We start from the raw sequence: 18,579 nt of genomic DNA, 5'->3' as shown, positions 1-18,579 counted from the left end.
ATTGGAAGTGGATATTTGTGCTAAATTGATGCTTTATGTATATCCTGTCTCAATTTGTCTCTTCTCTGTAAGGATATAATTTTTTTTAAGGAAGCGATACCACTGACAACAATTTACTTAAATTCACAAACCTTGAAATGGATGCATCTCCTATCAATCACACTCAGTAGCTACAGTAAAACACATTCAACATTTGTATATCAATAGTGGCACACATACAAATCTGTTTTGTTCAATTTAAATGCTCTTCAACATGTCATTTCTTATTTTTCTGGAACATGTCCTGTTTCAGCTGATTGTTAAATCCTTAACCTAATAAAAATTCAAAATAGAATATTTACTTGTCATGGATCTCAGAGGTGAAAGGTAGGCTTTGGGGACAATCTGACCAACTCCTCTTATCTTTCCAACAAAGAACTAGAGGTCTAAAGATGGCAACTGATCCATCCCACTCATATAACTAGCTAACTCTAGTTTCTGGACACGATCCCAAAGGTCTTGAGGTTGATTTTTCATATGAGAGGATTCTTCCCATTTTCTGCCCTTTATATTAGGGCAGTGTTTATAATACTACACACAGACTTTTCTACTAATATTTTTCTTCCCAGCAAACTGACAATGGAATTCTTGTTAAATAATAATAAGATATCGACTGCTCTGTTTGCCAGTATGAAGATTTGTTGTTGATCTGTGATGCCTGTATTGATTAGGCAAGAATGAGGTCTCTCCTCTACCTGAAGGATAAAGAGATCCCAGGATTGGCACAAAAACAAACTTTGTATTAATAGAAACTCTAACCTTATTGGTTACACATCAGCTCAATCAAGCTAGAAACAGATATAAATAGGAATAACTGAGAGCAGTGCTTCAAAATCTCCAAAAATGTTCACTAGGGATATTTAAACTGAATGAGCATTCCTTGACTTCAGCACTTCAGGACAGCTCAGTCAGGTCCGACTCTTTGCGACCCCCTGGACTGCGGCGGCATGCCAGGCTTCCCTGCCCATTGCCAACTCCGGGAGCTTGCTCAAGGTCATGGCCAGGGGGTCAGTGATGCCAGTTCAGCACTGGCAGCCTGATTCTAGGTAAGCTTCCTGGCTGGCTGTTCCATTCACCCCAAACTGAATCCTACATGTGCTTCATCTTTTCTACATTAACGGGAATCCTATTCATGCCTGAGATGATCTTATATTTATGATGGCCTTTTCTGTCAAATTGTTATTTCTGTAGCTTGCTGTCAAAAATGCCACTCCAAGTTTCCTCTCCACCTCTCTTTACCCTCTGTCATAGTAACTTGGAAGGTCTAATCCAAGCGGAATTTACTTCACCTATAAAATAACAGCAAGGAAAACTTTTTTTCACTTATCCATCTCTCCCTTCTCCCCACCCCCAGCTTTTCCTTCATTCTGTGTAAGGTTCATTGTTTCTTCTTGTGATAAAATTGTTCATCCAAGCAGTTTCTCTTAAGGTTCAAAAACCAAACTCTTGTGAGGAAAGTTTATGTATAAATATGTTCAGCATATTTTCTAAGTCCATGCTGCTTGATACTTAAGCACAAAAGGAAACAACACTAAAATGAAAATGCCCTCCAGTTAAAGAAAGTTCTCAAGCATAAATAGCAGATATTTAATTTTGAAAATATAAAAAATAAAATATGGAACTTGTTAGCATTTACAACTCCTTTCTTTATCAGTGTGGCCTCCTTTTTGCTACATTTCCATTTCATTATTTTTGCATGAATATGATAAATGGTCATTAAATCTAACCATTTTTATTTAATGTTCATAAAAACTGGTAGGTTTTCAAACAGATGTGGCCTGATATGGTTCAGTGAATTTAGTGGACTTCTCATATAAATGGAATAATAACCATACAGAAGATGAATTTTATACCCTTGTTTACCTCTTCTAGAACTTACCCTTATTATAATTACAAATAGTGTTTATGTATTATGCAATATATATACCTTTGTCCAGACACTGCACAAACCTTAACTTGATCACTGCCATCTAGACATTATAATTCAAGATAGCACTGACACCAAAAAATAGAGAGAAATGTCGATATATAGGAGACGTGGCATAGTTATATATTCTTTTTTCTATAAAAAAGAAAATGTAATGAAGTTTGGCTTGTGATTGAACAAATTTTATCTTCTTTCCACTTATTTTTCTTTCAGACTCAAAATGTTTGGAAAAGAAATAGTGCATTTCATTTGTTTTCTATCAATTAAGGATAATGTTGAGGAATAACCCTTCCCCTTTTAACTTTTTAAAAAGAGGTCAGCAAAGACAAGAAGCTGGCAGTCAGAGCTGCTAAGTGCAGGGGCTAGGCAGATTTAACTAATAAAGGCAGGAGGGCCTGGTGGTATAAGACAAACCTTTACAGTAAGACTGTCTGGGTCTAGATGCTGGCTCAGTCACTAATTAACTATGTGACCTTAAGCAATAACTAACACTTCTAAACTTTTCATAGGGCTATGACGAGATGGTCAAATGAGTTGATGCGTGAAGGAATTTATCTAGTATTTGATTCATGGTGCGTGTGTGTGCATGCACAGTCTGACTCTTTACAACCCTTTGAACTGTAGCCCGCCAGACTCCTTTGTCAATGGGATTATCCAGGCAAGAATACTGGAGTAGGTTGCCATTTCTTCCTCCAGGGGATCTTTCCAATCTTACAGATCGAACTAGCATCTCTTGTGGCTTCTGCATTGGCAGGTGGATTCTTTATCACTGAGCTACCTGGGAAGCCCTGATTCATGCTGAGGATTCAATAAATATCAGTGGCCTCTGTTATTATTATTATTATTGGACTAGTAAATGCCCCACCCTCCCTCCTAGCTTGGATAGGACCATATATGAAAAACCCATGAAATTTAGACCCTTTTACTTTTATTAATCATGTATCTAAACAATATTAGTATGGGCTTCCCTGTTGGCTCAGATGGTAAAGAACCTGCCTGCAGTGCAGATACCCTGATTTGATCCCTGGGTAGGGAAGAGCCCCTGAAGAAGGGAATGACTACCCACTCCAGTATTCTTTCCTGGAAAAATCCTATGAACAGAGGAACCTAGTGGGCTACATACAGTATATGGGGCTGCAAAGAGTCAGACATGACTGACTAACACTTTCCTCAATCCAATCAATTCCCAGAGACTAATAATTTTATCCCCTAAATGCATCTTTAACTTTTTTGTTTCCCTCTATCTCCACTACCACCACCAAGCTACTATTACTTGGACTTGGTGTAGTTGGGGGTTCTGGAGTCAAGTCTGGTTCTGTCATATTCCTATTTTAAAGCCTTCAGTGGAAATATACCATTCCTAGGATAAACTCTTAAGATTGATTGAGTTTAGTCCTGTCGCTCATCTCCAGCCTCTCTGGAATCTCCTCGCTCTCTTTGATCCAGTCACACTGTCCATCTCTCTGTTGCTGTAATAGTCTAGTCTCCTGCCTACCCCTAGGGTTGTTGCACTTCCCTGTCTAGAAGGTTCTTCTCTTCCCTCCTCTGCCATCTCCCATCTCTAAAAAGGCTAACTACATGCCATTTCCACGGGGAAGTTTTTCTTGGTTATTCCCCCTCTAGATTAGGCTAGATTCTCTATTCTCATAATACCATTAACATTTTCTTTGAAGCATTATCACATTTACATTTAACTAATAATTAATCATGTAATTATTTGCTTAATGTCTGTTTCTCCTGCTGAACTGCCATTCCATAAGGACAAGGTCAGGTATGTTTGGTTCACTACGGTATCCTCAATGTCTAATAAATGTTTTTTGAAGGAAAAACATGAACGTGAGGGAGCAGCTAAATAAGATAAAGCCTGGAAAGTGTCCCCTGGATATAGCAACTAAGAGGTCACTGGTGACCTTGGAGATGGTAGTTAAGGTGGTATGGTATGGGTAGATGGCAAATTGAAGTCAGTTTGAGGAGTGAAAGGAGGTGAGGAAGGAGGCAGTTGTAAGCTAATTTCAAGAATCTCATTCACAGGAAAAATAAAAACAATACGATAATTGATAAAGGGAAGACGTAGGATCATGGGATGTTTTAATTTTAAAGAGAGAGCTAAGCTTCTTTAAATGGTTAAAAAGAAAGCAGTAAAAGAGAAGATATACAGATGAACTGAGAAATAAGGGTATAGGAAAAACAAGATACATTTCAATAGAGAAAGGTCATAGTACAAGCTGGGATCCAGAGCATAAGGTATGTTTTGTAAAAGTTAAAAGTTACCTCTTCATTGAGACAAGAGGAAAGGAAGGGAAGGTTGGTGTACAGATGGATTAAATAGAGATGTGGGGCCCAGAAGGTGATACGGGTTCTGCTTGATAGTCTGGATTTTTTTCCCAGATGTAGGAAGCACTCAGGGAAGAGGGGAGGTGGGGAAACAATACAGAGAGAGGTACAAGCTTAGGATCACTGTTTGAGGAGAGTGGGAGAGGAAGCTGATCAGGATCAGGTCAAAAGACTGCTGAACCTTGCCAAGGGAGATTTGTGGTGCCAACCATCCATGTCATTGTGTAATTTTCTCCAGAAGTGCTCAGCAATTTCACTGAAGGAGGGAGATGTGTGGATTCTTCCAAATCCAAAGAGTTTGCAGGGAAAGAGCAGTTAGGAAGTTGAGAATAGCGGTGGGGGGGGGGGGGTATTTGAATTATTAAGCCCACTGGGTCTAAATTGGATAAAGAAGGAAAGGAAGACATACGGTTGTGACAGACTGGGAGTAAAATCTGATACAGGGTTGGATGTTTTCTTGGAATAAAGGAACAGAGAGGCTCTGCGATCTAGGGGCACGTAGGAGAGTGGAGTGAGAGATTGTTGTGATGGAGTTTCAGATGCAGAAGTGGAATTTCCTGGGGGATAAATGGATCCAGATTGACCACAGCGGGTGGTGGATATGGTCTGAGGCACCTTTACGGCTGCCCTCCAAGCTGATAGCACCCTCTCTTCTCCTCTCACTTTATGCTGGAAATGCCTCTTATGCTCCCTCGTCCAGATCACTAAAAATGGGGGCCAAAGGAAAGAGTGGTGGTAGTGTTTATTCACTTATTTTTTTGGTCAGTTTAATTCCATTCACTTCTACTAACATTTAGTATGCAAATACCAGGTGCCAAGGCATTGCTGTGGGGTGAAGAGGTTCAGTGTTTCCTTTCAAGGTTTATCATCCTGCTAACTTTGTGGAGGGGAGATTTGGGGTGTGTGGGTGGGAAGACTGGGAAGAGAAACATGACCAGAAGCAGCATTTGTGGCTTCACTATTTAATAGCTCTATGTCCCTGGAGTATTTATTTAGCCTCTTGTGTCTTAGTTTCTTCATATGTATCATGGGAACACTAATAGTACCTATCTTGTAGGTTTGTTAGGAAATTATTTCTTTATCATGGCCTTACAGATGCCATGGCTGGAACAGGAAAGGTACAAAATGAGATTGGAACATTTTGAGTATAAGTGAGGAAGTGCTAACAAAAAAATGATGGGCGCCTGTCAAAAGAGAGCTAGGAGTCAGCCTGAAACAGTTTCCCACTGGCCAAATCTGAGATAATTTGGGCATCAAAAATAAATTAATAATTAATTTATCATTAGCTATTAAATTATCAATAATAAATAATAGATTAAGAATCTGTGAGTCTACAATAACAAATAAATTAGGAGAGGAAGTTCTTTTTTATAGTAGTATGTCCATTAATAAATGTAGAAGGGATGATGAAAAATTTAAAAACACTACTTTGCAACAATCATAGAAAAAAATAACTTAGGCAAGAACCATCAATGAATTCTAAAATTAGTGGAGGAAAGTTGACGAAGAATAAGATGTTCATATTATACAGAAGGACACTGGAGAAAATGGACAACACTTTCACCAAGTGATCAAAACTAACATCATCCCAAACGCATGATTTGCTGTCAACATGATACATGGAAAAAGACACAATCTCACTTCTTTTTAATTTAATTTTTTTGGCTGCTTTGCAGCTGGTGGGATCTGAGTTCCCTGACCAGGGATGGAACACGAGCCCTTGGCAGTGAAAGTGCAGAGTCCTAGCCACTGGACTGCCAAGAATTCCCACAACCTCACTTCTTAGTATTCCAGCCACAAATGCACAACCTAAATGTAGTCATCTGACACAGCACACAAGCCCATACTGAGGGACATTGTATAAAACAACTGGCCTGCATTATTCAAAAGAAAGGCCAAGGAAATATTCCATATTAAAGGAGACTGAAGAGAGAGGAAAATTGTGATTCATTGTCCTGGACTGGATTCTGTACTGGAAAAAAAAATACTGAAAATGACATTATTGGGACAATAAGAGAAATTAGAATGTGGTCTCTGGATTAGATAAAAGGATTCTATCAATATTAAATTTTCTAAATTTGATAACTACTATAGTTATGTTAAAAATATGCACTGAAATGTAAATAGATAAAGTAGCATAATATATACAACCAACCCTTAATTGTTTAGGAAAAATTATGGAGAGGAAGAGCGGGAGAAAATGGTAAGTCAAGTGCTGCGAAACTTGAAGAACTGGTAAATCTAGGGTAAGGGTGTACAGGAGATTTGTGTATTTCTTGTGAATTTTCCATGTTTGAAATGAGTTAAAAATAAAGTATAAAAATAAATGTAAAAAAGTCCTGCCATACTCTCAATAAAAGTTAATTATCTCCTCCCCCTCCTCTCTCCCTCCCCCCGGACTTCCTGGTGGTTCAGTGGTCAAGAATCCACCTGCCAGGTAGAAAACGCAGGTTCGCTCCCAGGGTCAGGAAGATCCCCTGGAAAAGGAAACGGCAACCCCCTCCAGGTTTCCCAGGGCAACCCCCTCCCCTCCTGGGAAAATCCCATGGACAGAGGAGCCAGGCGGGCTACAGTCCATAGGGTCACAAAGAGTCAGACAGTACTTAGCAACTAAACAAAAACCACCTCTCCCCACTACCCACTCAGGAGCACCACCAGCTGGGACATTCTTGCAGTAGTGTGTGTGTGTGTGTGTGTGTGTGTGTGTGTGCGTGTGTGTGTGTGTGTGTGTGTGTGAGTGTGTGTGTGCGTGCCCATACATGTCCAGCTCTTTGGGACCCCATACACTGTAGCCCACCAGGTTCCTCTGTCCATGGAATTTTTCAGGCAAGAAGTACTGGAGTGCCATTTTCTTCTTCAGGGAATCTTCCTGACCCAGGGATTGAATGTGCCTCTCTTGTGTCTCTTGCTTTGGCCGGTGGACTCCTTACCACTTGTGCCACCTGGGAAGCCCCTAAGAGGTGATGGAGGACCTCATCTCACATATATGGCGTTGGAAATAGAGTAGACGAGAAATGTTCAAGCCAATGGCCCCAGAAATTCTGGCAATGATGTGGGAGTGCTCCATGCCATGGAATGCCACATGCCACTAAATACATGACACATTGTCTCAATTGATGCAGCCCATGGCAAATACTTACCATGCAAAATGAAACTTTTGTGCTACATTCCTCATGTGCTACACTCCTCGCATTCCACCCAACTAAGTGCAGTTGGCTTCTCTACCCTACAGTACCTCTTTAGGGCAGCAAAGTCTAGCTCATTTTCATATAAACAGAGATTTTTTTTTTTCTTCTCTTAAGGATAAAATGAGAGCGAGGAGGATGGGGATAAAGGAACAGCAATGAGAACTGTTATAAGAACAACCCAGAATGGAGGGCATTCCAGAAGACAGCTCCTTTTCTATGTCTGCAGTCTTTTCCTGGTGGCCAGTCACGTAGCCCCCCTAAGCCTGACTCTCTTTCCAGACTAGATAAAGATGAGGTAGCTCACCTCCTTCTTCAGATTTACCTTTACGACTCTGGTGGTTCAAGATCAACATAGTGACTCATTCGGGGCTGCAAAGCTGCAGCCAGCTCCGGTGGCACACAAGTGTGAGACTGGATGGAGAACTGTCAAATGGACTATGTCACCTCAACAAAGCATTGATTGGTTGATTAAAGTCTGAGCAAATAAAGTGAGCTTTATTGGAGACAGTATTACTTAGAGCATCTAGTATTTCCTGTTTATTGACAGAATAAATCCCAAGATGACTTTCTACGATCTTGAATTATTCCACCTTGCCAAACTCTCCACATGCTGATAACTTGAATCCCACTGGGCGACACATCAGGCCACCGATTTCCCATTTCCCTCTGCTGTGGCTTTGCTCATTCTGTTATCTAAGTTAAGAGTGTCTTGGGCCATGACTGGGCCAAGTTTAAGAATTAAATGCCAGCTTCTGGAAACCCTTGGTAAGGCTGCCAAGCAGAATGGAAATTATTTATTTCTCCCTTTGGTCTATATGAAGTATTTTCCCCATATATAGAGGAATATATAGTCCCTCTTAGTACGAGGGATTGACCTATGGACCCCTATGGATACCAAAATCTGAGGATGCTCAATCCCTTATATAAAATGGCATAATGTTTGCAGATAACTTATCCACACCTTCTCATATACTTTAACTCATCTCTAGATTACTTATAATACCTAATACATTGTAAATGCTATGTAAATAGTTGCCATGCACAGCAAATTCAAGTTTTGCTTTTTGGAACTTTCTGGAAATATTTTTTCCTGAATATTTTCCATCTGTAGTGGGTTGAATTTTCAGATGTGGAACCCACAGATACAGACGGCTGACTTTTTTTTTTTAAACATATTTATGCTAACATATTTATAACATAACAGTTCAGTTCATCTTTTAACATAAATATGACTTATATTAAATTCCTTTTCAGTCTTTTCTTTCTATACAAAAATATGCTTATGTCTTTAAAAAGACGTTAAGAAATGGAAATATTTTATGAGTGAAAAATTATTTGGATGTTTGTTACAGTGAGTGGGATGAAGGAAAACATGAGATGAAAGATAGTACTGTTATCTATGAGGCTTGGTGTAAAATTATGTAAGCAAAATAAAGGATCTAATATTTATATACACAAATCATTTTACTTTCAGAAATTTTGGCTCCTTTGTAGAGCATTAACTTTTGTGTCATATTAGGTAGAGGAAATGCACTTTTGTATATAAGAATTTTATTCTTAAATTATTTACCTTTTCTTTCAGAAACTCTTGTCTTTCCAACTCCATCTCTAGGCACAGATGCCTGGTCAGCTGAGTTGCAACGTTAATAGAAGCATCTGTTTTAGAAGCTCTACTTCTGGAAGTGGAATAAAGAGGAGGTGTAACCCAGAGCTTAAGATACCCACTGATAATGAGGGTATTTGAGTGATGGTAATTGGCAAGGAGAAAGACTTAAAGATCTATCTGGAGACCAACCCTCACACTCCAGGCATACTGCCAGAAAAAGACTAAAAACAGCACGTAAGATGGCAAGAAAAATATGCTCCTTGGTTTCTTCATTGCCATAAAAGCCATTGGGAAGAACTTAAAGAGATATGCCATTCCTGAATGGTAACAGGAGACTTCTTTTGTCTTCTATGACTTGTGTGAAAACTTCTGCCTTTGTGGAATATCATTTTCAACAAAGTGCAATCCTTTGGTGTATGTACTCATTGTCAAAAAAGGGTACAGTAAATAAAGCTGCAGAATAATCATCCGTCCACATTCAGTGCTACTCTTGGAACTAGAACAGTCATACAAGAATACTGCTTTTTTCTTTTAGACAAAGGTAGTGGAACCTCTTTAACCTTGAGGATGACAATTTGATTTTTACACACCCATACAAGACTTGGTGGTACACAACAAACTTACAGAATGTAGCCTTTGGGAAATGTGCTTTGGGAAATCTGGATCAATTTAATTATTAAAACCAGTTGGATGTTGGGGCCCCTCTGAGTGGAATCTTTCAGATGACCTGAGTCAACCCATACTCCATTATTTCATTGACACCTAACATACTCTTTGTAGCTATCAAGCTGTATCTCCCCAAATCCAAGACAATGAATGAATTACACTGGTTCATTCAGTGAATAAATCAGCTGAAATGGTTGTATGACTGGACAAGTCATTTCTTACATTGTAAACTAAAACATTGAAGGAAATAGGAGAAAGATTGCGTTGTCCTCTGGGTCACTTAAAATCTCTGAGTGTATTTCTTTTTCTGTAAAATGGGCATATTAAACTTTTGCCAGATGGATTGTGGTAAAGTTTAGAACTAATGCATGTAAAGCATTTGCCATATAGCAGATAGTTGATAAATTGTTGCTGTAATTTATTATTACTATTATTATTACAAAAATTTCAAGTTACTTTGAAGAAATTAAGCAATTAATTACTGGTTGATGTAGATTTAAAAAAAAATCCTCTAACAAGTAGGATTGTTTTATTAATCAGTTTGGTATAATGGTAAAAGGCAGTTTAAAGTTGGATTAATTCAAGATGTCAAGCAGCTTAAATAGTAAGCCTGCCATTTATTTTAGTTTATTATCTGCTTTCACTGTTAAAAACCAAGTCTTTTAGTTTCAGTTCTTTTATAGAATATTCTTTTATAAATAGCTGATCTAATTGGTATTTTGCCAATAGTAAAAAGTGGATAGGAGAATACTAGTGATTGTTTGAGGAAGGAGAAAACTGTTGCTTCTAGTTCAACATTTTATGAAATGGAATGCAAATAGAATAAAGGCAGTATTCTCATTTGGTGGAATCCCTGATACATTAAGAATATTGGCAGTGTCCAGGCTGTAAGCAAAAAGGCAGTAAGTATGTCAAAAGAAACTTTAAAAATGATTTTTTTTGCAAGCCAAGAAAATTGTCAAATAACTTGTAGACCATATATGTACTAATGTATTTGTCTTCGTGACCTTCTGATCTTGATTAGTTCTTCAATGCCATTGGCATCTCTAAGGTTGCAATTTGGTGTAGATTCTGGGTGGCAGTCATGCTGTCAAAGGGTCATTATTCTTGGTAATAAGGTAGCTAGTGATCCCTGGGAGACAAAAGAAAACAATCAGGTCTTGAAAGCTGAAATACACTGAACCCAAGTGTGGGTTCTTGACAGAAGCTCAGTTCCTCTGTCTCAATGTTTGCCCTTGTTGCAGTGAAGAAGAAAATGGTGGGGTTTACACCTATAACCCTAACTTGGGGCTCTAAATAACAAATGCAACCAATGAAGCTGCAGAATAGAACATATCTGGGGACTATTTTCAAGAGCATGTTGTTTTTTTATTTACCACACTGTTGAGTCACATGTTAAGGGATGTGGGGCCCATTGAAAATAAGCGAGCTGCCTATTTTGAAGCAAATTATTATCAAATGACTATTCTTCAAAACATTTCTTAATGTCAATTTGAAGTGAAGTCATTTGAGTTAGAAGCATATGCCATTGCTAAATTGTTGCCAAAAAAAAAGAAAGAAAAAGAAAAAAAAGACAACTTGATTTTTTGCATTCATGGCTTACAAAACTGTTGATTCAAGATGCGACAAAAAGTTTATGTCCTGACAGTAAGTCTTATTTGCTGGGCTTCCCCGGTGGCTTGGTGGTAAAGAATCTGCCTGCAATGCAGGAGACCGGGTTCTATTTCTGAGTTGGGAAGATCCTCTGAGAAGGGAATGGCAACCCACTCCAGTATTCTTGTCGGGAGAATTCCATGAACAGAGGAACTTGATGGGCTACAGATAATGGTTGTAAAGAGCTGGACACAGTTGAGGGACGAACACTTTCACTTTTTTCCCCAAAGTGATCCACACTCATTATCACTAGTGAGTGTTCACTTCATAAAGCCGAAAGTAAACTTGACTAATTGTTATATTTAGTCCAAAGGAAGATTGTGACTAGCTTGTAGACTGTATCTGTAAATTAAACCTAAATAAAAACCTCAACAACTTAATGACAAGTAAGTTAAAAGTAGAGAATCCATGTTAATGGCTATCACTCTTTGTTAGATTCTATTAAATATCTGCAAAATATTCTTTGAAGAGAACCTCTCCATCCACTCACAAACTCAACTTCATGGATTATACATCACATTTTCATCTACATATGTTATCTAAACTAGACTTTAGACTTTATGGGATAGTTTCCTCATTGATTTTTCCCATCTTGGAGGTAATGTTTGGATTACTTTCTTAACATTTTATTATTTTTCCTAATGACTAATACATCAACCTGGTAAGAAACTCAAATAATATGAAAGGGTATGTCATGAAGACTTCCTTCCATTCCCAAGCCCAGTGACATTTTCTCTCCCTGACTGTTACTGTTAGCATTTTAAGTATACCATTCTAAATGTATTCTCTGCATATATAAATGTGTATTTCTAGATCTCTCCATCACTCTTTTTCTTATTAACATAATAGCATATTTGGGTCATAACAGGAAACAAAGGGCACCCTCAATTTTGGAAAATTAGAGGATAGTTTCTTTACAAAGAAATTATCATCAAATACATTGGTTATAATATAGGTGAACAACAAGGAGACAGCTCAATACTCAGGATGGGGACAGTGGAGCTGTAATATCTCTTAGGCTCAAAGAAAAGAAGTGAGTGATTTCTCCAAGTTGAAAGGGAGGAATCGAATAGGGGAGGAGCAGTGACATGGCTAGCTTAAAGTAAAGAGAGAATGAACACTCAGACCTCACTCTTGTTTGATCCCATGTTGGGGTTCCCCACTAGCCAAATGCAACCAGCAGCCGGAGGACCGAGGAGCCCAGTGATATAATCCATAGAGGTGGGTCTCCCGGGACAATGAGCAGAGCAGCGAAGGGTGAAGAGTGAACCAGGATGAGCAACTGGAAGAAATCTGCCATTCATTCTCCTTGCTCCTTGCTTTTGGCAGTTAACAGTTTATGATGGGGATCGTTCCACGTGTCAGTACCATTCCACATGTCAGTACCTACAAATCTCTCCCCTTATTTTGAAGGAGGTAATTATTGCATGGATGAAGCATGGTTTAATTAGTCTTTTATTGCTAAACATTTAGATTTCCTGTCTTTTGTAAATACCAACATACCAACAAATATGCTTGTACATATGTCTTCATGCACATGTGTGCTATATCTGTTATATAAATTCCTAAAACGGAAGTACTTGCTCATTAATTTAGGGGGTCAAAGTGGAACTGGGTTGTTTATTTCTCCAAACAGAAAAAAATATAACTACTTTCACATTTGGGCAAAAAGTTGTCAGAATTTCTTGTGAGTCCTTACTGCCCCTCAAATCTAAACTCCTTTTTGTCTAAAAATACAAATTCTTTTTTATTTGTAGAAGTGTAGAACAGTATAGAAGTTAAGAACATGTACTCAGGAGCTGGTGAGCTTGACCAGTACATAGCACTATATCCAGGTTTTGCTCTTATTACTTTGCAATCAATAACCTTTAATAACTGCCTCTTCTCATCACTCTTTTTGTTTGTTAATCTTCTATTTTTCCCTCACTCACATCTCACAAATCTTTCAGATCTTAGCTCTCTCTGTGTGCATGCATTTGCTTTATTTCTTTCAAAATTGTTTCAAACTTATGCCTTCCAAGCAACTGTGTTAAATTGGCCCTAACCTATCAAGTGGGTACATATATCCCAATGATACATCTATTTAGAACTGTTTTAATGTTGTGTTTATTGATATATTATACTGTAACATATATTGATTTACCAAACATGAGAATCACCATTCTGGTTAATGCTTTGGGATCTACTCTGGGTTATACTCATGGCCAACAGAGTTTGATATTAATCTCTGCAGTAGTAATAAATTATGCTTTTTTCAAAAGCATAGGTCCCAAAGTCATTAGTTTTTTTTTTCTAATTACTATATTTTGGCTTTATTGAATCTTACAATTTAAATTTCTCATCAAACTATTCTATTTTCAGCCTTTACCATAATTTATGATAATGATTCATATAAAATTTCTATTTCCTCTTATTTATGCCCCAAACTGAATTTTTCCAAAATTTAAGGGGTACCTCCTAATTCTGGAATTATAATTTTGATTACAATTCTTGTTTACCAAGGCAGCATGATTTCTCAAAGTTTTATTGTCTACTCTCCCCAAACAACCAGTTCCAGATTTATCATAAGACTGGGACAGAATGAAATTCAGATGGGCAGAGAAAGTATTGTTTCCTCATTTTTGTTCTTTTCATACTAATTTGAAGTATATTCGGGTTTATTTTTTAATCTGATCTATTAATTTTAAAGTACTGTTGCGCTGTGTTCAGTTCTTCTGTTGTTTCTGACTCTTTCAAACTCCATGGACTGCAGCCCCCAGGCTCCTCTGTCCAAGGAATTCACCAGGCAAGAATACTGGAGCAGGTTGCCATTTCCTCCTCTGGGGGATCTTCCCAATCCAGGGATCAAACTCATATCTCTTGCATTGGCAGGTAGATTCTTTACCACTGTGCCACCTGGGAAACCTTTAGATAGCTTTTTATCTCCAGAAAAATACTCAAAATCTCAGAAATTTCAGTCTCCCACCCTTCTGTCAATTCCCTCTCCAAGATGGCATCTCAGTTTGGGGGAAGAGATATTCTTGAACTTAAGTAGAAGAGGAAGAGGGACCTTTTGAATCTAAGAATAATGTCACTTGTCCCTCTAGGTTGCTACACACTATGCTGGTTTTTGTGACTGAAGTCTGCAGCTGGTAGAACACATAGTCTGGGGTCTCTCAAATTTATTTGGGTCCAGTGGTACTTTCTGGCCTGCTGGGTCTTCTCTAAGCTCTTGCTGACCCCATCTCAGCACTACCTGCACTGTATCTAGTCAGCCTCTGGGTCTGTTGGTCAGCCTTTGTTGTAGAGTCATACCATATTTTCCAGGATGTACTCTAGGAAGCCTCATTGTATTCATGACTCTGGAACTAAGGGAGCCTCAGGACTGTAAGCGAAATCATCTGGCTGCCCAACCACCCCATTCTGCCCTCGTAATTATTGTCCCAGGTTGATATAAAACCATTCTCCTCTTGGCATTTTCCTCAATTTACCTGCAGTATATACCTGAAAGGGGTGGAGCACAGAGAATGTGAACAATGAGACATCTTCCTTTTCTGACTCCCCCTTCATCTCCATCTTGCTCATTTTCCACTTTTGTCTTAGGGAGTATGTTGCCCTCTTTCACTATTTCCCTTATCTCCCTTCTACCAAAAAGCCTAGTAGGCAGAAGGAATGCCCTCTAGGAGACACTCGGAGAACAACTTGAGCAGATCCTATAGGCATGGTCCTAGAAACTTCAGGAAGAAGAAAAAATAACTTAGATATTCCTCTTTCAAGACAATTGCTAATTTATAAACCACTATAACATAATATATTAATATTTTGATATATTTTAATGATACAAATTAATTTGAAATGTCAGAATCTGAACACTGGGGTCCTTTTGCAATAATCCTAGTTCTCTTGTACAACCCTCTTGACCTCCTGCCTTCCTCCACACCAAAAGTGTCCTTGGGTCAACCAGGAAGGAGATTATGAACTAAGAAAGACAAAAGAAGAAAGCAGACTATTTCAGAATATTACCTTCCATATACTTATTCAGTGAGTTGATCTATTAAGCAACACTTACATTTCTTCTAGATTTTCATATAAGTAGAATCATACAGTATGCATTCTTTTACTTCTGGCTTCTTTGCTCAGTGATATATTTTTGAGATTTGTCCATGTTATTGGTTGTATGGGCAGCTTTTTTCTTTCTATTGCTCAGTAGTATTCATTGTATAGATATACCACAATCTGTTCATTCATTTAACTGTTGATGGAACTATGAATGTTTCCAGTTTGAAGCTAATAAAAATAAAGTTACTATGAATGTTTGTGTGCAAGACTTTTTATGGACTTCTGGCCCCAATTTTAATTTCAGAGCAGGAATATGTAAACGATCACTAATGTGAAACAGACCCCAGTTCAGCATCATAATATGCCTTGGTGTAATTTTTATTTATTTATTTTATTTTATTTTATTTTTTGGTGTAATTTTTTATGTGTTTATTTTGCCTTGGGTTTATTGAGCATTTTGGATCTCTGAGTTCATAGCTGTCATCAAAATTGGGAGATTTTTCAGCCAAATATTTCTTCTTTTTCTCCACTTTCTCCTTTTTAGGATCTTCCAATTACCTGTATGCTAGGCCTTTAGATTTGATGACAGATTATTGAAGACCTGTTTAATTGTCACCATATTTTCTTCTGTGCTTTTTAGTTTAAGTCATGTCTATTCTTTCTTTCAAGTTTATTGATGTTTTCTTCTCAAGTGTGTAATCTGCTATTAAGTTCATGAATTGAATTTTTCATTTATTTCATTGTTCAGTTCTAGAAGTTTTCCAATAACTTAAAAAAAAATTTTATCCTCTTATTATGTTCGTGTTTTCTTTAAAACCCTTGAACAGATGTACAATAGCTGATTTTATGTCATTTTTCTAATTCCTTCTTCTTTGTCATATCTGTATTGTTTTATTGAATTCATGATCTCCTTGTTTTGTGACATGTTTTTTAACTTCTTTGCATATCTAGTTTTTTAAAATTATTGGATGCTAGATATTATAAATGCTATATCATCATACATCTAGACTTCCTTGCTTTTCTTTAAAGGATGATGAGCTTATTTTGGCAAGTAGTTATTTGCAGACCAGCTTGACACTCTTGAGTCTTGCTCTTAAGCTTTGTGAGGGTAGCTCTAGAGTATCCCTTACTTTAGGCCCAATTTAACCCTACTGCTAAGAAGTGATCTTTTTGGCATCTCTAACAGAATGTCCTGGGAGTTCAAAAAGGTCTCTCCACTCTGACAGTTTAGAACTCAATTGTCTCCTAATCCTTTTAGAGTTCTGGGAATTGTTCAGTTTATAGCTTTCTAGTATTCTGAGGTGGTTATTTACCTAGCCCTGAGAATTCAAATCTTATAAATGTGAACTGATTTGTATTTAGTCAAAAATGGAAGATGATTTCTTTGCAGATTCTGGAACTCGTTAGTTTAGTGAAATACATTAATAGATTTTCAAATGTAAAATCATGTTTGCATTTTTTCAGGATAAACTACAGTAGTTCATAGTATCCTTCTCCCCCACCCACCTCCCTCATTTAGTATGCCACAATTTTATTCAGATTTTCCTATCTATGTTAATCAGTGAGACAGACATAAATTTCCCATATCATACCATCCTTATCTACTTTTGGTACTAAAGTGATAGTAGACTTATAAAATAAGTTGGGATAATTTTTCTTTTTCTTTGATGGGTAGGAATAGGATTGAGTCTTTATTTGGTATAATTTTGTCTGAATTTACTTTTCTGTTAAGTACATTTTAAACAGCTAGTTTAACTTTTTGTAGTGACTTTGAAATTTATGACCTTTGATATACTTTTTGTTTTTTTGAAGTAAGAGAAATCATTTTAATAATCATTTAAATGATTTAAAAATCATTTTCACTTCAGTCAATTCAACAATGATTTCTAATAGGCATGCAGACCCATTTAGTTTGCTTCAAATTTATTTATTTCTCAACATGCAGCAACCTTCCTAATGAGATAGTTGAGTTGAACTATTTATTCCTAAAGAGTACAATGGACCTTGTCCTCAAAGAGTTTTATCAACTTTAACATTTTCAAAGAGCCCTATGAGGCTGCTCAATATGGTAGTTTCCCCCTGAAATTTCCTATTTGGAGGATGGTAAACAGTCTAAGATCTTTCCCAGTCTACTGGTTGCTTGTATTCATATCACAGCGAGGCTGGCTAAGAGGTAGAGACTGAATAATATGTAGATAGCCTTCAAGCCCAGCTGAGTGAGACAGCTTCATTTTCAGAAAAGAAACCAAATCATGAAAACTCTCCTAATAGTATGATTTGGTCCAGGGCTCTTTTAAGAAGGGACGTAATCCTCATGCACAGGACTCTTTATGGCCTTCTAGAGTTTTCTGCTCCAGCCACTGTTCTCTAGCCAGGTGACTTATTCACTTGCTGCAGAACTGAAAGCATGAAGTCTCTGTCTACTTGCATCATTAGAGGTGGTGTTTATCTTCTCATTTCCGGTCAAATGGATCCGACCACACTTTCAACCCTGGTGGCTGCACGTCTTCTTGAACAATACCAGCTCGATTAATGGCTTGTTCCTTCTTGTACTCCTCCAGCTGCATTAAGGGCCGGAAGCAGATGGAGTAGAAGGCGGCGCCGATCAGGGAGATGAAATCACAGAAAATGAGAGCAGTGCGCAGGTTCCGGGACATGGCTCCTGCAGGGGCTACTCGGATTCTTCGAGTGCCCGGGACTCTCCAAACCTGGCTCCCGCCGGCCTTGATATACTTTTAAATTGAAGTATACCATATTTATGTGGGCTTCCCAGGTGGCGCTAATAGTATAGACACCCCACCCCCCGCCCCACCTCCGCCAATGCAGAAGATGTAAGAGAAGTGGGCTCAATTCCTAGGTCGGGAAGATCCCACGGAGAAGGGCACGGCAACCCACTCAAGTCTTCTTGCCTGAAGAATCCCATGGACAAAGGAGCCTGGCAGCTATAGTCCATAGGGTCGCACAGAGTCAGACACAACTGAAGCAACTTTGCACATACACATAACATATTTATAGGGAAGAGCATCAAGGTTAAGTGTACAACTTGCATCTGCTACTTGAGTTTTATTTTCTTCTCACTTGTGGCCCCTTGAAATTCCCTTACTTGAGAATTCAGCCATGTATTTGAA

At 38.1% G+C, this 18,579-nt stretch overlaps 1 protein-coding gene across 1 annotated transcript; it reads right to left on the bottom strand.

The window, feature by feature from the left end:
• Window positions 1-17,382: 17,382 nt before the first annotated feature.
• Window positions 17,383-18,168, bottom strand: LOC136172222 (small integral membrane protein 20-like). The gene has a single exon (XM_065941412.1). It carries the CDS (start codon window positions 18,106-18,108, stop codon window positions 17,905-17,907), a length of 204 nt encoding a protein of 67 aa, XP_065797484.1. The 5' UTR covers window positions 18,109-18,168; the 3' UTR covers window positions 17,383-17,904.
• Window positions 18,169-18,579: the final 411 nt, after the last annotated feature.

This window comes from Muntiacus reevesi, chromosome 7 (assembly GCF_963930625.1).
Source record: "Muntiacus reevesi chromosome 7, mMunRee1.1, whole genome shotgun sequence".
NCBI classification, from domain to species: domain Eukaryota; kingdom Metazoa; phylum Chordata; class Mammalia; order Artiodactyla; family Cervidae; genus Muntiacus; species Muntiacus reevesi.
This window is presented reverse-complemented; position numbering and strand designations above follow the sequence as displayed.

Coding starts and splice junctions, on each gene's coding strand:
- LOC136172222 (XM_065941412.1), bottom strand. CDS start 18,108: ATGTCCCGGAACCTGCGCACTGCTCTCATTTTCTGTGATTTCATCTCC.